This window comes from Sprattus sprattus, assembly GCF_963457725.1.
Source record: "Sprattus sprattus genome assembly, chromosome: 2".
NCBI classification, from domain to species: domain Eukaryota; kingdom Metazoa; phylum Chordata; class Actinopteri; order Clupeiformes; family Clupeidae; genus Sprattus; species Sprattus sprattus.
In genome coordinates, this window is record NC_137921.1 from 59530889 (window position 1) to 59557438 (window position 26550).

At 39.7% G+C, this 26550-nt stretch overlaps 2 protein-coding genes across 2 annotated transcripts in view; both read right to left on the reverse strand.

Moving 5' to 3' along the window:
- Positions 1-822: 822 nt before the first annotated feature.
- sirt7 (sirtuin 7) lies at positions 823-7336 on the reverse strand (the record flags this gene model as incomplete). The annotated part of the gene is made up of 10 exons (XM_080860326.1): positions 823-1039; positions 1155-1261; positions 3834-3914; positions 3998-4234; positions 4952-5050; positions 5169-5241; positions 5482-5552; positions 5792-5896; positions 6010-6147; positions 7232-7336. The coding sequence occupies 10 exons, from the start codon at positions 7334-7336 to the stop codon at positions 823-825; spliced, it is 1233 nt and encodes a 410-aa protein (XP_080716452.1).
- A 905-nt stretch (positions 7337-8241) lies between these two features.
- naprt (nicotinate phosphoribosyltransferase) overlaps positions 8242-26550 on the reverse strand; it is a 28864-nt gene continuing 10555 nt past the window's right edge. The window contains exons 6-13 of the mRNA XM_080832291.1: positions 23469-23662; positions 16556-16696; positions 13427-13508; positions 13080-13157; positions 12717-12819; positions 10181-10338; positions 8978-9085; positions 8242-8855 (exon numbers count right to left, since the gene is read on the reverse strand). Coding sequence (XP_080688417.1) covers positions 8775-8855; positions 8978-9085; positions 10181-10338; positions 12717-12819; positions 13080-13157; positions 13427-13508; positions 16556-16696; positions 23469-23662 — 945 coding nt within the window. The 3' untranslated portion in view covers positions 8242-8774. The remainder of the gene's footprint in view (positions 8856-8977; positions 9086-10180; positions 10339-12716; positions 12820-13079; positions 13158-13426; positions 13509-16555; positions 16697-23468; positions 23663-26550) is intronic.

Consider the following 26550-nt stretch of genomic DNA (forward strand, 5'->3'; position numbering starts at 1 on the left):
GGTTATGTTAGTGTTAATCTCTGATGTCACAGTAAATAAAACTATGCAATTATATTTGTGTAAAATCTTGGTGAATTTTAAAACAGAGGCTATGGATATGAAATCGAAATTTGAGTCACTGAAAATGCATTTTATTCCCTAAAATTATGTGTTTTTAAATAAGATAAATTTTGTTCAACAGCGCCCCCTAGAAGTAGAGCCCTGCCTCTCTATCCCCAGTGCAACAACATTGCCTGGACTCTGTATTACTTTGTCTTCTCCTTTACACCACTATTATTTTTTCTACTTTCTCTTTAGTCTTGCTTTGAACTCTTTTTCCTCTTATTCATGAATGCACGCCTTGACTGGAAATCACCTGGGGGCAGCTCCTGTTTTTAAAAAAAAAATGTGCTCTAAATAAAAAATGACCTGACTTTGTGTACAATATGGTTGTTACGTTAAAGTTGTGTTCACTGATGAAATATATCTTAATAAATTAATACTGACTGCTTCTTCATCAATGACCTTAATAGGTAAAGGGAGCACAATGAATACAAACTCACTCAACCTTGCAATAATAATAATTTCTCCAAGTAAATCTCTTGAAAATTAAACTTAAAAAACAGAAATACAGTTTAATAAGGACAAAGAAATTGTGTAAACATGAATGACAAAGACAACTGAATTGCTAACTTGCACAGCAAGAGTTCTACAATACCTGAGGTCAAAAGAGCACTTGACTTGACAAATACCATAACACATCTACATCATCAGCCTCATATCCACCATCAGCCCAGAACATCTCACAACAGCCATAAAAAGGTTTCTCTTCTGGAGTTTGTTTTAGTTTATTACACCATCTGTTTTCTTCTTTCGTCCTTTGTTGTAACCTCGTCCAAACCAGCCTCCCTGTGTCACGGTCCCTTCGGCCTGGTCACTGAGCCCCTGAGCACCAGCTCCAGCACCAGCAGCATCAGGGGGCATGATCACTCGACGTGTGTGACTGCTCTCTTCCACTGGCTGGAGACTTGTTGCCATACTGAGGATCGGGTCTTCAGCCCTGTCAGAAATAAGGGGACATTTTATCATTACAGCTATTGGTAGGAGTGTAGTCTACTTCTATGAAAAACTATATAAAATTCAGCAGCTAAACCAGCAAAAGGTGCATAATTTACCTATTGTAGTTTGGGACTTTAATATTGAGCTCCTCCATCAGTAGTGACATCACATCATCGCACTTCCCATTGATTTTCAGAGTGGCCAGATCATCTTTGGGTGTCCACTTCAAAGGAAAAAAGAAAAGTCAATGTGTGGGATGCTTGAAACCTCTGTCTAGAGCTGCCAGCAGTCACTGCCATTACATGTGTCCAGATTTCTGGCGTGGTTTAAATCGAAGATCCATTTCATGTAACTCCACAAATCTAGATTTGCTGTGTCCGACTGAAGTCGGTTCATTATCGCAGGAAGCTGCTAACAATGGGACTTGACCTAGTGTCATGGACTGGTTCGAAGAACTTATTCATTCACGCCGCTAGGCAGGGAGAAGTGCACCGTGCTCTGGCCCCGCCCCCACCGGAGCCTATAAAAACCACGGCGCGCTCCTCCATCCTCCTTTTTCAAAATCTTTGCGTAAGATTTGGACTCTAGTTTAGCCTCTAGTTTTACGGAGATGTAGCCTGACGATGTCATACTCATAATTCTAGTCAGAATATGAGTCTGATACTGACCTATTGGGCTGTGATTATGGGGCGTGTTTCAACGAACCAGGGGAAAAAATGCCTCTTCGCTCAATTGGATACCTAGAACCAATCAGAGCAACGTAGTATGACCATCTAATACATTAAAACTTTAACCTGATCCCGTAGGAACGACGGCAAAAACATCTTTTCGATAGACAAATGCCTTGATCGCGTTTCTCTGTTCCTCTTTTAAAATGAATATACTGTCAATATCTGTTGAGATATGCCTGCTCACGTAACTAATTAGCAACAAGGATTGAACAATGGATTTTTGGTGTAGCGTTAGCAATGACCTAACAATAATGGTCTAGAGCGCTTCAGTTAAGACATACAATCCTCGGCAACATTCGTGTTGCACATATACAACTAACCGAGTCAATGTAGACATAAAAAAGTCGTGTAGATAGAATAATTTACATAAAATATGTCCCACTTACAAGCCGGATACGCCGCCATCTTTTGGAGGATTTCAAATTTACCACTTGATAATCTGTCCATCATCGTATAAAGCCCGCCCTGACAATTTGATTGGTCCGGCTTTAACTGTCCAAAGAAACTCTCTCCCAACTAACTCAGAGCCAGACCAAATCTCCCTGACCAAAATGTTTGTGGGCAGGGTTTGGGCTGGTATCCAGGCTAACGGAGATGCCTTACGGGTCCAGAATGCCAGCCTTATAGGTAGAGTTTGAAAGATGTCTTATCACAGACTTTCCAATAAAAGGGCAAAATTGAAAAGCCGTCTTCAGAAACGTGTCAGTCTATTGTTGTTTTCAGAAAATAAGGAAATGTCCTGCTGAAAAATGACACTGGAGCTATGTTCCAAAGATGAGCACTACTCCCTTCACAGAGTGAAACTGGAGCTATGTTCCTAAGGTGAGTACTACTACCTTCACAGAGTGAAACTGGAGCTATGTTCCAGACGTGAGCACTACTCCCTTCACAGAGTGAAACTGGAGCTATGTTCCAGAGGTGAGCACTACTACCTTCACAGAGTGAAACTGGAGCTATGTTCCAAAGGTGAGCACTACTACCTTCACAGAGTGAAACTGGAGCTACGTTCCAAAGGTGAGAGGAAGAAACTGGACAAAATTTAGAAGAAGCCGTGCTTCCCATGCTGTCCTAAATAAAAAGCAATGGGCACTGGTTTTGATACTGGTCAAATAGGATCAGAGTAAAGAGAATCTTAAACAAAGGATGCCATCATTCCATTTAACATAGTCTTGTTATACTGTGTGAAAGGCTTACAGGACAATGACCCAAAGCACTGCTCCAAATTCTGCAAGGGGAAGAAGCAGTCAGGCTGTGATGCTGTGTAAGCTTTGGGCCGCTGTCTTGTGGGATGAGTTGGGCTCCAGTCAAGTCCCACTCACAGGGCCATGGGGCTTTGGTCAAATAGAGTTAAAGTCTTCCTTATTTAAGACTCCTGTAACCAGCACCCAAGCATCCCCAGATGATCATATATCCTTTGGTGTCAGGCACATTAGGAGGCATGACACACACCCCAATGCCAGCCTCTTCACCCTGCTGCCGTCGGGTAGACGCCTACGAAGCCTTAACTCAAGGACTGAGAGACTTAAGAGAAGTTTTTATCCACAGGCAGTGAGACACTTGAATTCAAATTTTTAATTCAACACCTTATTTTTAAATTTGATTTGATTTACATTTTTTATTTTATCTTAATAAATTAATTTTATTTTATATTTGTATTTATTTTTGCACAGTGTGGAGCATTGACCCTTTAACATTTCACTTCAATGTATTGTATGTGACAAATAAAAACACTTGAACTTGAACATTAGCCAGTCTCAGATATGGCTTTTCCATTGGAACTTCACTGTTAAGACGGGTGCTTTCTAGATACTATTTAATAAAGCTGCCAGCTGACCACCTGTATGGCACCTGTTTCTCAAATAAGACATTCTGATGTTTTTAATCCACTCTGTCACAATTCAACAATGCGTTCATTTAAACTTCAGAACAAACTTGGGGAATTGATATGCAATCGCAAAACGGTCAAAAAACTGTAACTACTTCAAAGGTGTCTTTGACATTCTAAAGAACACGTCACAATAGGAAATTCAACCATGCAGCATCATGCTCTGTCTATAGCAGTACCTGTAAGTTGACAATGTAGACCCTTGGTCTCTTCAGGGCAGGTCTGGTCATACACCAGAGACGTGGATATTTCTTCAGTACCTGGTGAACACAGATTAAAGATCAATTTAGAGAGATGATCAACTGTCAGCTTCAGAATGTTTTTTTAGTTCTTTTTCCCATACCTTAAGACTGGAGCCCAAACAGAGGATAGTGTCAGAACGCTCAGCTGCCTCTATAGCGCCCTTCCAGTTCAGCGGTTGGTCCAGGGTGCCCCGTTCCCCAAAGTGCACAATAGTATCCCGTAGATCTCCCCCACAATGACCACACTGGCGCCCAGTTGTGTGCCTGTGTAGAGCTGTGCGCTCTGTCACATCAAACAGACGTATATACTCCCTCACTGGAATGCAGGTCATACACACCTACCACAGGAAAAAAGGGAGAATTTAGTGAATTAACCATATTAGTGATTTATAACATTTGATGCAATAAAAAAAAGTATCTTTCCACAAACTTAATGACTTTTATAATTTAATAATTGTTGCATATGTGGTATATGAGTTCCTACGTTTGTGATAGGCAACAGTTATTACGTATGAAGGATTATTACATGTAATATAGGATGGTGTGAATTTCCCATTAGAAAGATTTATACTTTACATACATACCTTTATACCACATACAAATACCTCATAATATGTACATAAATATACTTCGTATTGATTCTACCCTTATAATGTGATTTTACACATATATATCCATTATTAGAAGTTCCCGGAAAAAAAGATCCATCACAATTATCATAGTAAATTGTGCGATTCATTTTTTAATTTTATTTGTATTGATTGACAGCCCTATTTTTTTTACATATTGTGTTACTAAAAACATTTTAGAAAATGCTTATTTTTATATTTGTGAAACATCCACAAAAGTGACTTGACATTTTTCTCCAAGATTTGAATTACTGCAGAAGGTGAAATGGCACAATGTGCTTGGCAAAGTTGAACAAGACAATGAGCGTAAACCTGGGCAACCAGATGACGCGAGACATTTTGAGGCTATTACAGGCTAGTAATCTTCAATGAAATGCTTTATTGTTAGTTGTTAGCAGAAAATAATCAGTGAAAAAGGCTTCTTACCTCTATGAACATATTTCCGTGGAGCTCAGAGAGGTTCTGCTTGGTGAGGCCACTTCTGAGGTGAAGGCCATCACAGTTCTGAGAGACCACATGCTGAACCTGACAGGAAAGCAGAACCCGTCAAGTACCCGTCACCAACAAATACAGCAGTGCATACAGATATTACTTAGTGGAAGGGTCTCAAAAAAGCTTAAAGGAGTTTATTTGACCCACAGACCAGTTTTTCTTGATGCAACATCTTGATGGACATGTGTGTGAAGGTAGGCTCGGCTTGGCTCAAATCTTCCACCCTGTAAAAAAAACATTCATTTTCACTGCATGTAGGCTGTCAACTTCATTTCATACATTTCTGGGGTCTTTGTACCCACTGTGCATGTGTAGGTGATTTGTTTGGAAATGACAGTTTATTGTTAAACGTGTTTTAAAACCTACCTCAAGAAAAGAAAAAACCTCAGGAGCGCATATTTTGTCTCAAAATGGCATTTTTTAGTTAACATGGTAAGATTTGAATCCAATGTTCTTAAATGTACCTCACTGGGAGACCCCTCTTCAACCTCGTCCATACACCATTAGGCCCTCGGTAGTCTGGGATTGATGCAGCCTGGAGACCATATAAAAGTTAGGTTAAAACCAAGTGTAAACTATTTCAAAGGCACTGTAAACATGACACGTTTTACTATACTGACCACCACAGTCATATACAAGACTGTTCGTATATGGTCAGTCCTTGGCTGATTTCCTGCTTGATTTAATGATGTATAAGTCAGTGTCATTATGTTAGTACCGTGCTGATGCCTGCTTGGTTCAATGATGTATAAGTCAGTGTCATTGGGTTAGTACCGTGCTAATGCCTGCTCCAGTGTAAATGACCAGGCTTTGGGACTGGCGAATGGCCTCTGCTAGCTCCTTCACTTTGTTTCTCAGCTCCTCTGCATCATCAAACAACTGAATGGGAGAAATTATACACAAAAGGTAGAAATTGCATAATTATCTACTGAACATAATAAATCAGAACAAAGACCTATCAAAACTTTAAGATTGACCAAAAAGAACCAAACCTCATCTTGCTTCCTCTTCACCAAGGTCCTCCGGATTTGGCGTTTGCATAATTCTTGCACAATATCTTGGTGCTGCTGTAAAGATGCTAGATCCTTTTCAGTGCGTTCACCGTCGTCTTTCTTTAGAATTTCTGATATCTAAATGAGAGGTAGACGTAAAATGATTTAGCCACCACAACAAAACTGTTTTCACATTCAGGCATCATGCTATTTCTCATGAATGTTCTAAAGGACAGAAAGAGAAAGAACAAACAACATGCAGGACACCCTTGCTATCCTAACACAGCCACCGTCTTGGTATTCCTAGTTTTCAGTTGTTTTGCAAAATGCCTTAAAATATCTATGTTACAAAGAAGTCTGTTAAGTGTAAAAAAAGAAAGCTCAGCAAGTCTGTAGATTTCGACCCTGTATATGACTAGTTCTAAGGTTCATATGTCTTCCAAATAACTGTATCAAGATAAATGTATCAGCATTATGATGCTGATGATTTGTCATCATTTGCAAAATATAAAACTTGGTAGCCACACCAAATTTCTGGTTATGAGCCGCTACTTTTCATTTTTACCATTTACAAAGTAGCCTCCTAAAAATGTCAAAACTCGCGGCACATGCAATAGGAAAGTGCACATCACGCCCCTAGATGATGAATATTCACTGAAGCTCCGCCCAGAGAAACACCGAAACCCAGGAACTGGTATCTCGTAACACCGGCTGTTCTCCTTTACTGTAAAGTCAGTCGAAGTCGGAAACGTCTGCGCCTAAAGTCATCGCACAATGCATTGATGAGCCATTACTGTGTTTTCATTTTAATTGAACGCTGAAGTCGGAACTGGGGGATTTCAAATCGTAAGCGACCTTATGTACACGTAGTTAGATTTTGATAACGTACGAAAAAGAAATTAGGTATATCTAACAACGTTACATATTTTATTTGATGCTTACTTTGTAGGGCGGCTGTCTTTGAGCGATGTATCGCTATGTTGTAAATGTATTGACTGGACAATTCGCTTAAGGTTTCAGAAGAACAAGATGCTGTTCTTTTCAGGACTGGTTACGTCTTAACATAAATTAGTACCTTTAAACAAAACCTTTAAGGCTACAGCTAACAAAACCATCCCCAACATGGGATATCCGAAGGAAATCCCTGCCTCTGAGTTGACACACACAAATGCACATGCGAAAACTTCTCTCTTTACTGTCTATAATGTGTAATTTCTCTTACCATTTTAAATGTTCTTCTGTGATTCTCTCTTTGCACAATCTTTGCTTTTTCGAGTGCTTTTCTCTCGCTTCGAGAGGAAACAGAGCTATTAGTCTGTTCCTCCATGTTAGTTTGATATTGTAGACTAGAGCCTACAAACCAAGGAAAGAAACAACTAAGAGTACAGACATACACTGCATTTTAGTGGTGATTTTTGTACAGCGCCCTCTATAGTCGACACGCGAAATCATTAGCCTCTGTTTTGAGGCTGCTTTAGTGACATTATGCCACCGAGGCAGTCTCACAGAGCACTTAGTAGTGACGACTACAAAAAAAACTTGGTTAGGTACATATGGTTTATCTCACATTGAATATTGACTGTCACTCCTATTGTACACCATAAGGCTGGTTGATTACAAAGACAATGAAGAGTAATGTTTAAGCTTTGTGGGGTGTTTTTAATCCCATTACAATGTTTTTAAGTTGTCCTTTTCACAGTAATATGCTGTATATACCTATGTGTATTTGATGGGATATTACTGAGCCCAAGTGAAATACATCTTTAAAAAAAAAGAATCTTAAAAAACACCCAAAGCTATTAAATAACACTGCAGTTAGTCGAGGTAACGAGGAATGGCAAAGTACTTCTGTTGAGAGGAGTGGGCCAAGACTCTTGTGCGGGACTGATCAACAGCTCATGGAGATGTTGGATTGTAGTCATTGATCAAGGGGTTCACACAGTTATTGGAGGGCTTGCATACTTTTTCACATTCATTTATTTAATGTTCAGGTTAATTTGGTCAATAAAGGAATGAAAACGGTTTTGTTCAATATGAATCAATACTCCATTGGCTTGTCTTTATCAATTTTGAGGACTTGGATGCAGAGCTGATCACATTTTTGGTCATATTTATGCAGATCTTCAGACATTTCTAAGGGCTTCACAAACTTTATAGCACCACATGGTGTAGTTTTTTGTGAATGACGGAGACTCTGATTTATTTATTGATTGATTGAACGGTTGACTTTATTTGAAATTCAAACTCACATAAGCACAATTGCTTACTTTATAAAAATTCATCAAAATTACAACTTTAGTTCCCTTTGTGTTCTAGCATTATGGAAACCATTTTATTGCTTAAAATATTTGTTATTACTTAAAGTTATTGCTGAGCTGTGATGGCTGAACACTGTATGTCTATCAGGATACCAGATCTAGTCTATATTTATTGAAGAACAAAAATTACATGTATTGGCAGACACCATGTTGATTGTAGCTTATTAAAATGATATAGGCCTAATAATAGCCCATAAGTACACTTACTAACTGTCTAAAGTACAGTGAATGTTGTACTTACTACCTAAAGTGCAGTTAGTATCTGTCTAAAGTACAGTCAGCCCAATGCTAACTAACAGTCCAATAGACCTATGAGGTTTACGTTGCATCACCATGCATTTGTATTTATGTCCACAATGGGGCACATCAACTCTCCAATTTTAAAGTTGATTAGAAACATTCAATTTGGCCATTGATGGCTGTTGATTCACATTTACAAACATCTCATTAGAGCAGGAAGTTATTGGCACTGGTGTTTTTGGCTTTAACATCACAGAAGAGGGCGAAGAGCTTCTCAGACATAGCAACCTTAAAGCAACACAGAAGACAACATGTTAAAAAACAAATTGTTTCAAAAAGAATGCATTTAAAAAAAGAATAGAGCCTAGGTATATGTCTTCTAAATGTGTGTGTTAGTGCGTCAGACTCACTATATATGTGTCTGGCTGCTGGAGGCATTTGTATCTTGGGTGTAGAGCATGGATGGAGGTCTGAGCTCTGGCTCTGCTCTCGGCCACAGAACTAAGAGGTAGGGTGAGCTGCAGAAACATAGTGAGACAAAGACAATAGAAATCAACAATATGTTTTGAATGCAAACCACTGAAAACTGACTCCAACTAAAACGGCAAAACAATGACCATTTTTTCCTTAATTTGTGATGTGTATAATTGAGATCAGCCCATAGCATTCCCTTTTCACCCTACAATGGTAACTTGTTCAGCAAACAACAGTTATTAAACTAGAAAATATAACTGATCATGCAGAAACCTTTTCTATCTTTAGGGATAGTTGTCAGGTAATGCAATTTATCATCACATAATTGTGTGTGCCCTTTTTAAAACAGAACAATCACCCAAATGGCCCTGATCAAATGTTTACATCCCCTTGAATCAGGGACGTGCACAGGAGGGGGCTAAGGTTGCTCGGGCAACTGCCTGTTTGCCCTCCTCGACTGTAGTTGCCCCTCCGAAGGAAATACTGTATATATATTTTAAATAGTATTACGGCTGCAGAACTTCATGTATGTATAAAAAGATCGCGGAATATGCGTCCAGGGGGCGTGGCGCCAGCGGTTATTGATCGACCCTGACAATTTCAGAGTTACAAGTCATATTGGCAAAATATGCTTCCAGGGGATGGGGGTGTGGTGGCGGCGGTGAAAAAAATTAATGTGTTGCCCTTTTTTCCAGGACAAAGCAATGGCCCTTCAAAATTCCTGTGCACGTCCCCGCCTTGAATGTTTCACCTAATAATAATCACACACAGGTTTAAATGGCTAATAAAGGGTATGTTTCACCTAATAATAATCACACACAGGCTTAAATGGTTATTAAAGGGTACGTTTTCAACACCCGAGGCTTGTTGGATTGTAATCAGTTGTTATGCCTTATAGTTTCATTTGAGTCCCATGAACAATTTAAATCCTGATCATTCATGTTTTATTAAAAGGCACTTTAAAGGCACAAATCTTGCAAATTTTGCCAGGATATGTAAACCTATGAGCACGGCTATAGATAGAGACATGACTATAGACAAAATTACAGCAACATAAACAATGGCATAATGTCTGCCATCTTGTGGCTATAATGCCTATATATGTGAAAATATCAGATATTACTGCTTTCACTTAGTACCTGGCCATTGGAGAAAACAGTGTGCCGTAACTTCACCACTTGTGTAGGTGTAACACGATGTGGGTCGTTCCCATGCCTCAACAGATGGCATTGCAATGGCACACCAACAACAGGGGGAGGCTCCTCTGATAGGCATAACAGATCTAGACAAGGATGGCCTAGACAAGGAAACAGTTCAAGAGACAGCAAGGGTAGAAAAGGCAGAGTATACAGAACAGAGAGAAAGAATACAAATAGCATCAGCTATCATTCAGCACGTCAACAAGTGAGCCAACACACAACACTGCACACAAGTCTTTCACATTTTTTTACTCTTACCTTTTACAACTATAGAACTTTAGACACTATATACAGACATAAGAGGGACGCTGTGACCAGGGTGCAGTACTCGGGAACTGTGTGTGTGTTAGTTATCTAGCTTCATAACAAGTTACCAACACTAACTGACTCATGGAAAACGTTGTTGTTTTATAAAAGACTAATTTTCTGTACAATTTGAATCACAATACATTGGCATTTCATCTGTAATAAAGTAAAGACACTTTTGAGTTTCTTCCCTCTTTACGAAGTGCCTTTGGAAGAATTATGGCGAGAACTGAAAAGTGAGCTGCTGGACTACAGTTGACTTAAATTAATAAAATGAAATATGATCTATACTAAAATTATGATGTATACTACAGGTCTTTACATTGAAGAAATTAATTTTAGTAGAATTACAGAGATTCTATTTTAATTAGGGCTTTACTGTAAAATAAGGTAGCCCAAGCAGCAAATATGAGAACCGATAAAAATCTATTTGGATCTGTCAGATGAGCCCTAGATTAGGCAGGCCTCATCCCTAACCCATGTGGGCAGACTCCAACAGGCCTCAAGTCTCCAACAAGTAGGAGAAACCTGGTTAAACTATATGGAGCCCATCAAGACCCCACCATCAACCCCTCTGTGCTTACACATAAACTGAGGACAAACAATGGATGGAAGATTGGATCGTTGAAGAGCTTTACCAGTACATTGGGATGAGATCCCATCTTTTGTGTTCCGTTTCCAGTGGGTATAAAGAAGAGAGATGGATGGAGGACTGTATCATGTTTCCAGTGGGTATAAAGAAGAGAGATAGATGGAGGACTGTATCATGTTTCCAGTGGGTATAAAGAAGAGAGATGGATGGAGGACTGTATCATGTTTCCAGTGGGTATAAAGAAGAGAGATGGATGGAGGACTGTTTCATGGTATAAGGAAGAGAGATAGATGGAGGACTGTATCATGGCATGACTACCAAAGCAAACCCCAGCAGGACATTGTGAATGACTGGAAAAAGGGACACGCGGCTATGTGGAACTGTTTGGTGTTAGGCCCCTGATTGATCAGTTGAAGACAGCATGCAAAGAGCAGGGAGCTGGCTGTCCATGACAGGATGGTGGCCACTTTATATGACATAGTATATGGAAGGGATAAAAAACAAAGCCAGGTGGGGATTGAAGCACTTTGTTTCAGCAGACTTGAGTAATAGTTATATATATATATATATATATATTCATTATATATGTTTTTTTGTGTACACTGGAAAGCAAGAAAGTATTGTGGTGATGGCCTGTCCTATGATAGTGTCATGAAACCGGTAAATCTACCTATTCTTGGAACTGGGTTTATAAATATGGTATATGGATTATTTTTACACCAGCCCTAAGCTATTTAGGGATTCGTCGAAGGCTGGGTATATGTCACCCATAAATGTATGACCCATAAAGAATTTATGGAGGAGCCAACAGCCCAGCTCTGTGGCACTACTTGGAAGTGAGGAGCCCTGGTCCTCAGCACACCAGACCAGCTGCCTGTCCCCATGGCTGGCCTCCAGGTCCTCTGAGCTCAGCAGAAAGGCCTCCAGAGGACGGCGGACACGTGAGCTCTGACAGATGGTGGGCAGTAAAGGCATGAGTACCCCGTGGAGCTGCCAGGCCTGCAGTCTGTCTCTAGGCCATCTTTTGAAATGTTTCATAGCAGCCAGTAGACATTTTACTGACCAAAAAGAAAGACATGCCAGTTACCCTTGCACAATGGCCTTTAGTAGGCCATTGTGCAAGGGTAACTGGCATGTCTTTCTAGTTGTAATTTTCCATACCTGTGACATTGAGTTTATGAATATTTGTTGCTCTCTTTTTGCGTTGCTTAACCTGTGCTTGGGAAATAAACCCTTATGGTTTGCATCTGCTTCCATACCCTCTCTCAGTCCAGACCATTACAAACAGTAGGAGACCAGATCAAGTTTGATTGGAGAGGGCACCATGATGGCATGGTATTCATATCAGGTATTGGACATGAGAAAACCTCTCCCATCTCAGCAAGCAAATGGATTAGAGTTATGGTAGCATGTATCTGTTGTGGACAGCAAACTAAGAGCTAGCTAATAACCATGCAAAATAATCCTACTGGATGAAAACAGACAGACAGACAGACAGACAGACAGACAGACAGACAGACAGACAGACAGACAGACACAGACAGACAGACAGACAGACAGACACACACACACACTCACCCTCAGTGTCCAACAGTCTGTATACATTTTTGCTGCCAGGAAGAGTGGTCTTTTCAGGTTCCTCAGTAAACTTCATCTTGGGGAGACCACTGGCCTCCACCAGCTGAAAGGGAATCAAAAGTGAAGAATTTGAAGGATACGGAGATCCACTCTATCCAGCCACATCTTTTCTTTTTCCAAGCTTATACTGTAAAGCAGTTTACCCGGCCATAGCCTATTTTCATCACAAGCATTTAGGAAAAAAATACCACTAAACTACTCATCTGCATCTTTTGCCACCTTCCCCCACTCATGGCCTGAGAAATAGCACACAGATTTGACAGCAAGATACACACCTTATACACACATCCTAGGGATACACACCTTATACACACATCCTAGGGATGGCTGATGGGTGCAGGTCACCAGATGAGTTCCAACGCCCATCACATCAATCTCACTCTGCTTAGAAGAAATAGTGCAGACGATGCACCGTGGACGGTTCATTATGTACTGTGGAGGCTTCCATAGATTTACAAAAAAAAACTTGATATCAATTCAGTTCACTGTATCCCTTGAGTTTTTAAAAATTGCCTGAAGTGTACAGGACCTTTCATAAAGTTAACAGGACGTTTTGGGAAAATTGCAATCTGCTAATTTCTGCTAATTTAAAATTCAGATGACAAACCTTGGTCCCTACTACAACTGACCCGAAAAATATAAATTCTGACCTTTTGGAGATCACCAAGACTTTGCTCAGACACACCATTGGAGCCAACGATGATCAGGGACTGGAACTCTTCAACTCTGAAACTAAGACATACAATAGGTGTAATGAATAATAATCTCCTCACTTTACATAAACCAAACAAATGGTCTTAGATGCTACAAATCATTAACAAAAAACGTGTCTCCTGCAAGTGCTAGTACATAAAGCCGCTTACATATCATTGACAAATCTGCAATAAAAATGTCAATGCAGTAATTCATTTTCAGACTGGTTACAAGTTGTTATCTCTTTTTGTATGTTATTTTATGTAGGGGGACTTTGCCTCATACTATCCAACCATACAACTAATAGACAATGACTGGCAAACAGCGAGCACTGGAGGAGGGTTCAGTGTGGTGAAAGTTGAAAGAGCAGGCGTATTTCAGTGCACATGCCTTGATGAAGCCTTCATAAAAGACTTCAGTATGTTTTGCTTTCAACATTGCATACCCACTGCACCTAGAAAACACACTGACCTTCCTTCAGAGGCAGACTGTCAACATTGTGGAAGAGAGAAACAGGCCGCGGCATGTTCTCTTATAAAGTTAATCCAACATGTTGGACTTGTTCATGCATATGAAGCAAAGTTTTGCATCATATACATTAGTATCATAAGCATTAGTATCATATACATTAGTATCTGAAAATAAAAAATGACCACAGTAGTCCACAGAACACCATCATAGCTTGTACCAGGATCAGCTAAATGAATGGGATGAAAAAACCACGTCATGTAAGTGCAGACAAAGCACGCACATACACATGTACAGCAAACCCACTACAGATTACTGAGAACAGATACATATTACAGAGAATGATAGGCTAGATTAAAGAGGTATGTCTTAAAGGGTACTACAAACATGGAGAGGCTCTTTGGGGCACACAATAGGAGCCATCTCTGAAGTTTGAAAGAAATGCTGGGATCAAATACTATTTGAAAATAATAAGGTCAAAGAGTAAGATGTTCTGATGGACTATAGAAATGCTCTTCAAGGAATATTTGTTTTTCAGAGAGCATCCAGATTCTTTAAGGCTTAATTTACATGAAGACAAAGTTGAAATACTTCACACTTTAGGCTCCAAGAGATCAAGTTGTGTGCATTTTACTACACTTTTGGAAATTTCAGTAGAAAATATAATTATCCCCTTAAGCTAATGCACTATACTCTGCTGGTTCCTTATTCACATGTGACACAATCTACTGTAGTTTTGACATCATGTTAAAACCAATGATCGATGTTTCGAATGTGATGCGAGCAGCTACCGGCAGCCAGTGGAGCTCAGTGAGTAGCGGGGTGACATGTGCCCTCTTTGGTTGGTTGAACACCAGACGCGCCGCCGCGTTCTGGATCATCTGTAGTGGTTTTACCATGCATGCCGGCATACCGCTAATGGTTGAGTTTATCGTTACTCTATGGCAACTCTTAAATCACAAATACTAGTAAGATAGCCTTATTCTAAGATTGACAGCGGCCAATGAATAGAATCTCCAGTGTGTTCAGCATGACATATTGTATAGTGTTCATGGCTCTAGTTCATTTGATGCAATAGATTTTAATGACCAAGTGTTTACCCCCAGACATCATGCACAATATGATGGTGGGATTTTTTCCACTGACAATGAAGCTTGTTATTTGCGATGCACACAGACACATTTTTTTTTACTTTAACTGAGCTAAATGAAGAGCTTCAATTTCAAAATCTGTATAGGTCAGAATGACAAAGCCAATAAGCTTTGCAGGAACTGCTACTTAAAAATTGTGTGTCTTGAGATTGTTATCTTTTATTATGGGGTACCATATTCCTACTGGTAGCAGATACTGGCCTGCGTTCTTATTGTGTAGAGATATTGCAGATAATGTCATGGCAGCTTAAAGGCACAATATGCAACAATTATGCTTCAGGATTAGGGTTAGGATAAGCAGTTTAACCTTAAAATAACAGCTTAAAAAAAATTGGGGCGCTACAATGACTTTTAATATGGAGAATTGCGTCCGTGCCAATGGCATAGCAGGGTCGATAGGCATATAACTGCCTTCTGTAGTTTTGCCTGCCGATGTCCGCCGACCTGACTTTGATTACCTTCTGTCGATCTAGTAAGTAGCTTATTTGCCATCTTGCTTAGTCTTGTGTTGCACATGATTGATGTTTGACTGTGTAAGGACAGTCGTTGAGTAATTAGTTTGTCATAATGTCAAAGTCAGCACATTTCAAGAGATTTCGTTAGTTTTAGCTGCTAGCATACCTTTAGCGAATAGCTATTAATCCTTAATGCACCTTTAAGTGTGGAAAGATTCACTAGCATTTCTAGAATTACTTGTATACACAGTCTTTTTGAGACGTGGAGTTATTTGGACCTGTTTTAACACCAATTATCTTTTAGATTATCCAAGACTTCTGTTGATGCATGGTCCTCCTGGCTGTCCTTGGTGTACGAGATTTGAAAGAAAGCATCACTATTTTAAGAATTGGACTTATAACTGTCGGAATTGTATAAACATAACAATGACACTGAGCAATTGTCACCAGCAGTAAAATTAAAGTTTTGTGCTACAGTACTTCAGTTATAAATGAAGTGTAGTGAGCCTACAGTTATAAATTAGATGTGCTGAGACGAAAATTATAAATGAGATTTGCTTAGTACTGCAGTGAAAATTTAGTGGTTTTCAGCACAAAAGTACAACCGTAGTAAACACAGTACAAAGTACAATTTTACTCTTCAATTTGGTCTAAACTGCAGGATTAGCACAGTACAGTCCGATTCCAGTTGGATTAGCTTTGCATTAATGTGATTTTGTAAGTGATTCCACTGGCCAGTTTCAACAAGGTCAGATCTGCACACTCAGTTTACAGTAAGTAAAATACTGAAAGCAATGCAGTAAAATGGAGGGAGTGAAAGTTAAATATATGGACTGGGGTTCTGATGCAGTAAATGGGATATGGAACAGATGCAGTAAGTTGGACACACTACAAGCAGAAGGAACAGAATACAACTGCAAATCCTTTTGTACAGGGTTATGGAGCAGAACAAGTTGCAGCAAATTAATTTTGAAGATCAGAATCATACATTTTATAAATGACAATTACTCACTGATTGCTGCACTCAAGGAAGACAGCTCGCACTTCCACTGATAGCCCGCAGAGGTCACCACTATCCAGCCGCACACCCACTGGCTGATACCCCAGCTCAGAGAGAGCCAGCGCCACGGCACAGAAACATGGGAGACCACTGCTGCAACCAAAGAAATGAAACTTATACATACTGTACATTTGCTTATCTAATCAGGAGCCACTCCCACATGACCGGCACCCCAGTATAGACAGGTAGTAACCACTACTGAATGGCACACATGAAGATGGCGGCAACATCACCAAACAGAACAAAACTTCAGGGTTTTTTTTTAGCTTGGGCCTTATTTTCACATAATTTTGGATCCACATTTTTACAAGAGACCAAAACAATAGAAATAAGTCCAGTACTGAGCTTGGCCCCAATGTTGAGGACGGCAATGGCTGGGTGAAACAGCTGATTCCACAGGTTCAGGCGGGTTGTCTATTGGAACTGAAAAACACAGAGGGTGGGGGTGCTAATAATTATGCTAAAATCCCTGGATTTGTTATCTTGCTATCAGGCCTCTTATAGTTTTGGGGAATGAGGTTTCTCACTGCAGAGTGCCTTATCCATTGATTACATTAAAGTTTTAATGCAATGCACGGCTAAGCTATAAAATGAGGTGCATCCCAGCACTTTTCAAACCAAAACGCATGGTTTTAGGATGTTAGCCTAGACTAATTTACTTGAGAATTGGTTGTGCGAGAATTATGACCTCAACAAGACCTACTGGTAAGCCATACATTTATGTGGTCCTTTGAATGCTTGAACGCTTGAAAAGGGTATATTTAAACACTATAATGACAGACAAAAACAGACAGACAAAATCCATTTTTAAAAATCATTCTAGGCTAAACTGTAACATGTAGGCTAGGCTGACCGCTGCTTTTAAGGGGTTGTGAGACAAACACAGCACAACTGTAGCTTTTTTTTTATGTCTGTTGTTCCTGAGCAGAACAATTTTACAAACTTTTGTTTCAAATAAAAAAATACTAATTTGAAGCAATTAAGGATAACATTTTAATCCACCTTGAATAGCATAGCTCCCTGAGACAAACCCACACATACTGTTGCAGTAGCCGAAAAGCTTTGAATCATTATTTCACATCACCACACAGTTGCCCATGTAACCTATGCTATTAGGGAAAGAAGTAAAAGTAGCATACATCCAAAAACGTTTATGTCCATAGAAAATAGAGCTGACCTCTTCTGCTCCCACAAGTCTCACCACTTGAGCCAAAATGGCCACTGGCACGTTTAACATTTCAGCAAAGCTCTAAGCTCGATATTTTTTGTTTCAGTACCTAGCTCAAAATTTGCAAATGTGTTCCATTACATGAATTTAGATTATTAAATTGAATATGTAGCCTATCACATCTCACATGTTTGGGCATTTTACATTCTTAAATTCTGAGATTTGCCATATCCATCTACAATAACAGTAGTCATGAAATCTAAAGCAGTGAAACGCTTCATCTTTGGACAGGTTCACAGGCAATCCCGATTAACCATAAAAAAAAAGTGTGGGATGTGGTAAGGCATTTTCAAACAGTTTTGACAAGCTACAAGTTTCAAGAAATGTATTAGTTTGGAACAACAAAAAGAAACACCACAGTTTTTTTTTTTTTTAACTTGTCCAAAATCCACAACGATATTGGCATCTTCTTACATTATAATCTCATTTGATGCATTGAGTTTAAAGGGATTGCTCGACAATGCTATTGGTGGGCTTTAACCAAACCTTTCACTAATGAACTTCGCCTCTTAGGGCCTGATTTACTAACAGAATTGCGCCCATTTCTGGCGTAAAATAGCGGTCGTAAACATAAAACGGTATTTACTAAGGGGGCGCATTTGAGTAGAGTCGCATATTAACGCTTTGAGGGTGTGTACCTGCAAACAGGTGGGATGGTTCGGAATCGTGGGTGGTAACGTAGGCGTGAAGCGCTATTTAATGGGAGGAGTGCGCCTAATGATGAACTGCGTGGTATTTACTAAACTGCCCAGCGAGCACACATCTCTGATTTGCCGGCCAATTCTACGCCTCATAAAAGCACGTCTTAACCAGGAAGCGCATTTCCACTGAGTCTGAAAACGTTGATATGGCAGCAGCAAGGTAAAGACACAGACAGAGACAGCGAACAGAAATATTTTTTTCAACTCGTATAATTCATATATTCATATATATGAAATTAAACTTTCCTAACGTAATTGGAGAAATTGATCGCACCCACATGCAAACAGTCCCACTTTCAATCCACGAACACGTTAACCGAAACAGAAAGCACACATATTCAATGAATGTCCAGGTCATATGTGATGCCAACCAGTGTTGTTTTTGGCAGGCATTTTAGATTTAGTTTTAGTCTTAGTCTTTTTGACGAAATGCTTCTTAGTTTTAGTCCCATTTTAGTCATTTCTATCTTTGAAAGTTTTAGTCTAGTTTTAGTCTGACGAAAACTCAAAAGGTTTTAGTCTTGTTTTAGTCCGACGAAAACTCCAAAGGTTTTAGTCTAGTTTTAGTCCGACGAAAACTCAAAAGGTTTTAGTCAAAAATCAAATATACATAAGATGCGTGTATTTATTTAATAGGCCAATACATTTATCATAATGAAACACACTGGCCTTCAGGTGCCTTTTGAGGTTTGTGGTATTTTTTTCCTGTGAGTTTGAAGCCGCAGCATGAAGTTGTGGTCGTGGCTTCGTCTCCGTGACCGTCGTTCGACTCGGCTCCCTGTCCCCGTACTGCACGTACAAGCAGGGCTGGAAATTAACTTTTTGGCTGGTAGATGAAATTTTTTACCAGCCAATCATATTTTTTACCAGCCAATCATATTTTTTACCGGCCAAAATTAAACCTGCCATTTCAGACCTACTCTGACATTGTTTGATCTAAACAATCTTTGCCTATGATTTTAATATTATGTTAATCACTCTCAGAATGGATTAAAAGAAATCAACCAATATTGCCCAATTGGCTGGTGACTGCCGCAACACGCGCTGTATGCTATACCCAGGCATCCTTAAAGGCCCTCCTTAACTATACATTCATTATTTCATTTACTTTTGCATGACCACAATTTTTTAAAGCACATTCAAGAGTTGGCTATTAAAAATGTACTTCAGATGAATTAATTTAACCTCATAAGAAGCGCTGCATTAGGTCTACTAAAAAAATCTAAATTAAGCTTTGAAATGACACCTATATGATAGATAAATATTGTCCAACTAACACTACAGCATGGATATTCAAAAGCTTATCATACTATAGTCTTACTGATCTGACAAAAAACCGCATTGAAAAAAACTAAGGGAAGGCAAACATTACCTCTGCTTCACTGAAGGGGGCGTGCGAGAGCAAAGGAAAAAAACTTACCGGAGCATGAAAGTGTAGTGGGCGAAAGGCTTGATGTTTTGAATACATGTGTTACACAAAATACAATGAGCCACCTACTGCAACATGCCCTTGGTGTAGCTGCTGTTGTGGCTGTTGTTTCTTCCTCCCTAGATGTTCTCTGCACCTTTGCTTGAGGTGATGCAACGGCAATGAATCAGCACATTATTTTAGCTTTCGTTTAACTGCGTTAACTTGCGTGTGGTCAACTAAGTCGGTTTCAACATTAAAATCGCTCTCGAAATATTAGAACTTTATAACCTTTGTATTCGCCGGCAAAGTATTAGAACTTTGTATTCGCTGGCAAAATTGTTGTATTAAAATTCTAAGAACTTTATGTTACCCCTTCCCTTCTCCCACTGTTCGTGTTGGCGTTGCAAGCTATTTTTAACCATGACGGGCGCAATAGTCGGGAGATTTGCTCCGTAATGCCCCCCCCCCCCCAAAAAAAACCGTGCACATTAACACTCACGCGCAGATAATGGGTTACAGCCTAAACGTATTGCCCTTACAATTTAAGTAAATTCTCCTTCTGCATATTGTTTTTTTACTTTTTCACTGTCGATTTCCAAATCTGTGTGAATATTCATGAGAGCAAGTCCGGTCAGTCTTTTGTCAGTCATCGTAGCCTACTTCGTAGATATGTCTTAAGATTGTACTTAATGACCGCTCAGCAGACGTTGTTTAAACGGGCATTGTCAACAAGACTCAATGAATGTTTGGGTGGAAATGTGCCGAACTTTCCAGGGCTTGACAAGGATCACTGCGATTTGGCTGTAACTCATTTAGCTGTTTCCACAGCTCCAGCTCTGCATACTCAACGGCCATTAGTTGTCCGTACACCGATTTTATTTGCTGCCATACATTGTCGGATTAGGAGGAGGGGTGTAAGATACTGAAGCAAACCCTGAATATGCTGATCATAAAGTCAAATGACTCCATTCATTTGGACAGGGAGATCGTAGTACCGCGTTTTTTTTGCGCGCCCCTCTGTCTGCAGTTTACCTATTGTAATATGCGTTCATAGTAGGCTATTGAATTACAGTGGCAATGCATGCGTCGTGCTGGGAACAGCGTGTGTCAGATAACTTTTGTAAGCGTTTGTTTGTACTTTAAGCACTATTCGTTTGTTTGTGCTTTGTGCACTGGCCAGGCTCAGCGCATGATTGCAGACTCTCTCTCTCTTTCTTCTTCTCACGTAGCAGAAGGTACGCACAGTGCGTACAGCCGTACGGCAGCTGCGCGTGAGCGAGGCTTTTAGTGTGTGATGGGGGCGTGACTGTTAGGACAAGCAGCTGGCTCCATTTCTGATGTCTGAGCTCTTGATTGACATTGCACGCATATTATAGTTGGCGGAAAAAAAGCATGTTTTGAAACTTTGTTCGTCCACTCACTAACAATTGAATCTCGTCTAGTTCTCGTCTGACGAAAATGTCTAAATTTTTCGTCACATTTTATTCTTTATATGGCTTTGGTGACGTTCGTCTTAGTCTCATTTTCGTCATGGAAAAAAGGGGTCTGACGACGTCATTTTCGTTTTCGTCTTACCTGACGAAAACAACACTGATGCCAACATGACCATTACTTACGTGGTAGTGGTCTGTCCATGACAGTTTTATCTTCCGGAATAGTGCATCTATCCATGATTGAGCAACGGTGATTTTGGAGACGACTGGCTCATTGGTAAGTGTATTTGTTTCAGTGGGGATATATTGTAGTGAACCCATGTCCCTTGTAGAACGTATTAATCTCGCCATGTATATATTGTTATAATAGACAGTTTATTGTTATAATAGACAGTTTATGCATTAATGCCACCAATAGCATATTATTTATAATCGTGTTCTTTTAAACATCTCGCTGTAGGTGATGGCGGGCAAAACAACAATATAACCCATTGAATCAGGTTCAGTGATTGAGCGAACGTGAACCAATATATCTATCTCGCTATCTTTTCGCTGAACCTTAGTTTTTTCTTCCTCGAATCTCCATGGTGGGAGTAACTTGCTGGCAAGTTCTCCAGTCTTTTAATGGTGCGCTAAATAATGATTGCCCAGCGCGTATCTGGCTTGATAAATATCACAGAAAATGCGGGGAAACACCGTGCGTTAATGTGCGCCTGGCAAAGGCGCTGATTAAGATGGGTTCGCAAATCAATGTTAGTAAATCAGGCTCTTTAAAGGGCGGAGTGAGCACAGTTTGCCCAGCGCAGATCTGTCTTGATAATTACCACGGAAAAAGCGCAAAAACACTGTGCGTTAATTTGCGAACGCAGATTAGGCAGCGCTCGCATATTAGTAAATCAGGCCCTTAGTGTCTTTGATCACACCTTTACCGCTCGCTTTATTGCTTGAGCAACAGTGCGCATATGCTCCCATTTCCGCCAGCCGTTACCGTCCTCAAAACAGAGATATACCCGTGTCTGTTTACCCCAATAACTCTAAAGAAACTGTAGAAAATTACTATTTTAAGTTTCTGTAGAAAATGACTGGACCCAAAACGTTGGGAAAATAGGGCCCAGGCTAGAAATATTCCTTGTAACGCCAAGGTTTTTTATGCATCATATTGAGCCTACAAGATAGCTAACTTCCTCATTTTGATGGAAGCTCTGGATTTGGTTAGTTCTACACAGGGCTTTGAACCAGATTTTTTTCCCAATTGGTTCGTTCCGATCAGAAACAGTATTTTAACGTTTCCGGTTTTCGTTCCAACCCTAAAATTGACGTTCCTGAACCGGTTAGAACAAAAAACATACATCCCTCAATGTTGTATTTGTATTTGTTAGTCGCGGGGTCAAATGAATAATTCTGCCGCATAGGATTCTCGCAATGTCTTCCCATCTGAACAAAAAAGTTAAAATTCCAAATATGAGAACTACCGTATTAGCCTACGTTTTAAATAAAGACTTAACAAACTAGGGTCGGTTATGCTGGGCAATAGCAAGGTAGTCTACTGCCAATGCTAACTGTCCAACTTAGCTATAATTTCATTAACTTGACCCTGCAGATTTTTACAACAATGTATTGGAAATTCGTAGCCTATCTTATAGAATTCCTATTTAAAACAAACATGTGTGAGATACTTGGTACAATATTTACCTCTTCTTAAGATTGAGTTTGAGAGACTGGTGGCTACAGCTTGTGCATAGATTTGATCCGATAAGGCTACCAGCTGGCGGTGCGCGGCACGGTTCTCTAGTATCTAAGTTAACGACCGGAAGAGAACATCACCAATCATATTGCATTTAGGAATCTTGTGAAAGAGCGAAAAAATAACGTTATTAACCGGTTACCATTATTTTAGGTAAACGATTCTGATCCGGAACATATTTTTTTTTGAAAGTTTCTGGTTTCGTTTCTGTTCCTAGCAAAACATCAAAAGTTTCTGGTTTTCGTTTTCGTTCCGTGAACCGGTTCAAAGCCTTGGTTCTACATGAAGGCAAACACTACCTGATCTCACAATAAACACATACTGTTAAGTTTGAAGAGTAAGGAATACCTTTTTACACTGTATGTGTCAATCACAGGTAGGAAGTTGAGAGGATAAGCAAGGCCAAAAGAAAGAAAGGCAGCAAGCTCGCCCTCATGTATATGCTCTGACTTCACATCTAGCAGTTGACACACACGCCTCAGCCAACCTTTCGTTAAGGTGACAAAGTCAACTCTTTCACCACCACCTGAAGGCATCATCACCTGCAGGGACAAAGATGCAGGTCATGCAATGATGTACACATAGAAATAAATGAGAAAGCAAAAGAGTCAGAGACAATTATTTGTATGTAGACTTTACACCAGCAGGTCTCCACAGGTCTGTGTGTGTGTCTGTAATGGTGTGTGTGTGTGTGTGTCTGCAATGGTGTGTGTGTGTGTGTGTGTGTGTCTGTTATGGTGTGTGTGTGTGTGTGTGTGTGTCTGTTATGGTGTGTGCGTGTGTGTGTCTGTCTGTTATGGTGTGTGTGTGTGTGTCTGTTATGGTGTGTGTGTGTGTGTGTCTGTTATGGTGTGTGTGTGTGTGTGTGTGTCTGTTATGGTGTGTGTATGTGTAACTGTTATGGTGTGTGTGTGTCTGTTATGGTGTGTGTGTGTGTGTGTCTGTTATCGTGTGTGTGTGTGTGTGTCTGTTATCGTGTGTGTGTGTCTGTTATGGTGTGTGTGAGTGTGTCTGTTATGGTGTGTGTGTGTGTCCGTATGCAAAATTCCAATGTGATAGGAATTTAAAGAATCGAAATTTTGTCAGAGAGCAAAATTAGTCAGGTATTCTGAGGTGAAAGCCACAGAGGCCTACTGCTGGAAGATGATGGATACCATGCCTGAGTCCACTGACTCCCATTAGGAATCCCTTAAACCCTAAACAGGTATGTACATTACTACCTTGTAAGTGTTCAATGGTTTTCAATGTCTGCTCACATTTTTTGCAAGGGTAGATCTGTTGGTAAATGTATCTGTTTTGGTCCTGTGTTCTGCTTTTACCACTGCCTTCCATACACAAAAAACTGATACCTCTAATGCAGGGGTCTCAAACTCAAATTACTTGGAGACCGATGCGCGTCCAGTCTGGCCATTGGTGGGCCAGATTTTTTTAATCTGTTGGCTTGCCCATCACAATACTGTAGATACCACTTTTGAATTGGCAAATCTACCATGTGTGATCAGTGGTACAATGGTTAGTGTTGTTGAATAACAAGTAGCTGACCTGAGTTTCAATTCAAGATGCAAGATGCTCTTTGGATAAAGGTGTTTGTTAAAGTTGCTCTTTAGGATTTCTTTGTCCAATTGATAGCCCATGACTTCCATATACAGCATTAATATTGGGATAATGTCTTCGTCGACAACTACATCTATAATTTTCCAACATTTCAAAGCAAATGCTGTAATGCACCACTTTTGAATAGTTGGTAACAAGGCTGCAAACAAACAAAACAGAGCACAAAACTGAATACTGTTTCAACAAAAATCTGAATCATTTTATTTTATAAAATAAATGTATTATTCCTAGGAGCAACTTGTATGACAGACCGGCATGCTCATTGCGTCACACAGTTGCTCAAATACATCCTTGGCTGTGGTACACATGCTAAGTATTATCATTTATGTCAGTACTCTCGTCCAGAGCCACAGAATACGCACTGAAATGTTTGCCTTTGACACGCAACTAGATTTATTTTCAGATAATGGACCATACATAATCCCATTAGATAACTGGCTCATACACCTCGCAAATACCCTCAGACGTATTTTTCAGTTACAATAACGTTTTTTTTTACATTGCACAGTGTGTATATCTCTGTATCTTTTTAAAAATCTAAGCAAAAAAAGTCAAACAAACAAACAAACTTTGTTGTTATTTCTCGGAGCGACTTCCATGACAGACTAGGGCCCTATTCGGAGTAGCTCGCTAAATTGTTTAGCGAGCAATTTTTCAGGCTAAAATAAAAAAACGACCCTCTTTTTGGTTCTTGGAAGCAACTTTCGATAAATCACCATAGTAACATATCAATTAGCACTTACCTGCTCCAACGCAGGCTAACCTAAGTGTAGCTGGATAAGCTTGCCACACCCCCGGAAAAGGGAGGAATCCCATTGACAGATATTAGTTAGATTAGCGTAGGGAGAGATTACTTTGCGATCGGCAAGATCCATTATTCCATCATGATGAGTTCTTGTATGAGCAGTACCGATTCAGCCGACAAGGAATAATTAATTTACAAGACATTCTTGAGTCATTTATTGCAAACATCACAGTCGAACATTGACTGTCTTACGCTTCTTTGCGAGCGGTACGTTTTTGTAGTGTCGGCGATGCGGAGAACAAAGCACTCATAATTATATGACAGTGTTATAAGAACACCATAGCATATCATTATTGTAGAAAATGATTAAGGTGGACTCAATGTATTGCATTTGTTATCAATACATTTACATGTAGTCATTTAACAGATGCTTTTATTCAAAGCGACTTGCAAGGAAATGTAAAAGCTAGATTGTTTTCTAAAAATGACTGCTGGCCTATACATAATCCCGTTTATTATTTGGTTACTTGTCTACAGCATAGATGACATTCCTCCAAAATACCTATTTAAATTTTTTTTCGTCACGCAGATAGATCCAGCATTCCCCCCTCCTTTTATCTCTACCTCTCTACCTGACCCCCACATGAGTTTTTCCTTCCCCATGACACCTTTGTGCTTGCTCCGGGGGGTTCAGGCCCTGGGCTCTGTAAATCACCTGAAGACAATTTGATTGTTTTGAGCTATATAAATAAAATTATTGTTTGGGCTATATAAATAAAATTATTGTTTGGGCTAAATAAATACATTTATTGTTTTGGGCTATAGAAATAAAAATGGAAATTGAATTTTGCACATTCTCTGCCTGCTGTATTATATTACGTACTTCTGACTCAGTGATTCTTGCCTGATTTGTGCTGAACCCTGCCTGTTTCTAGATTTTGACTACCTTTTTCATTCATTAAACGTATTTCTAAAACTGATTGTTCCAATCCTTGATTGTGATTGGCTAAAAGCCGTTGTAAAATCCAGCACAACCTTTCAAGTTGTCCTAATATCATTCTATGATAACAT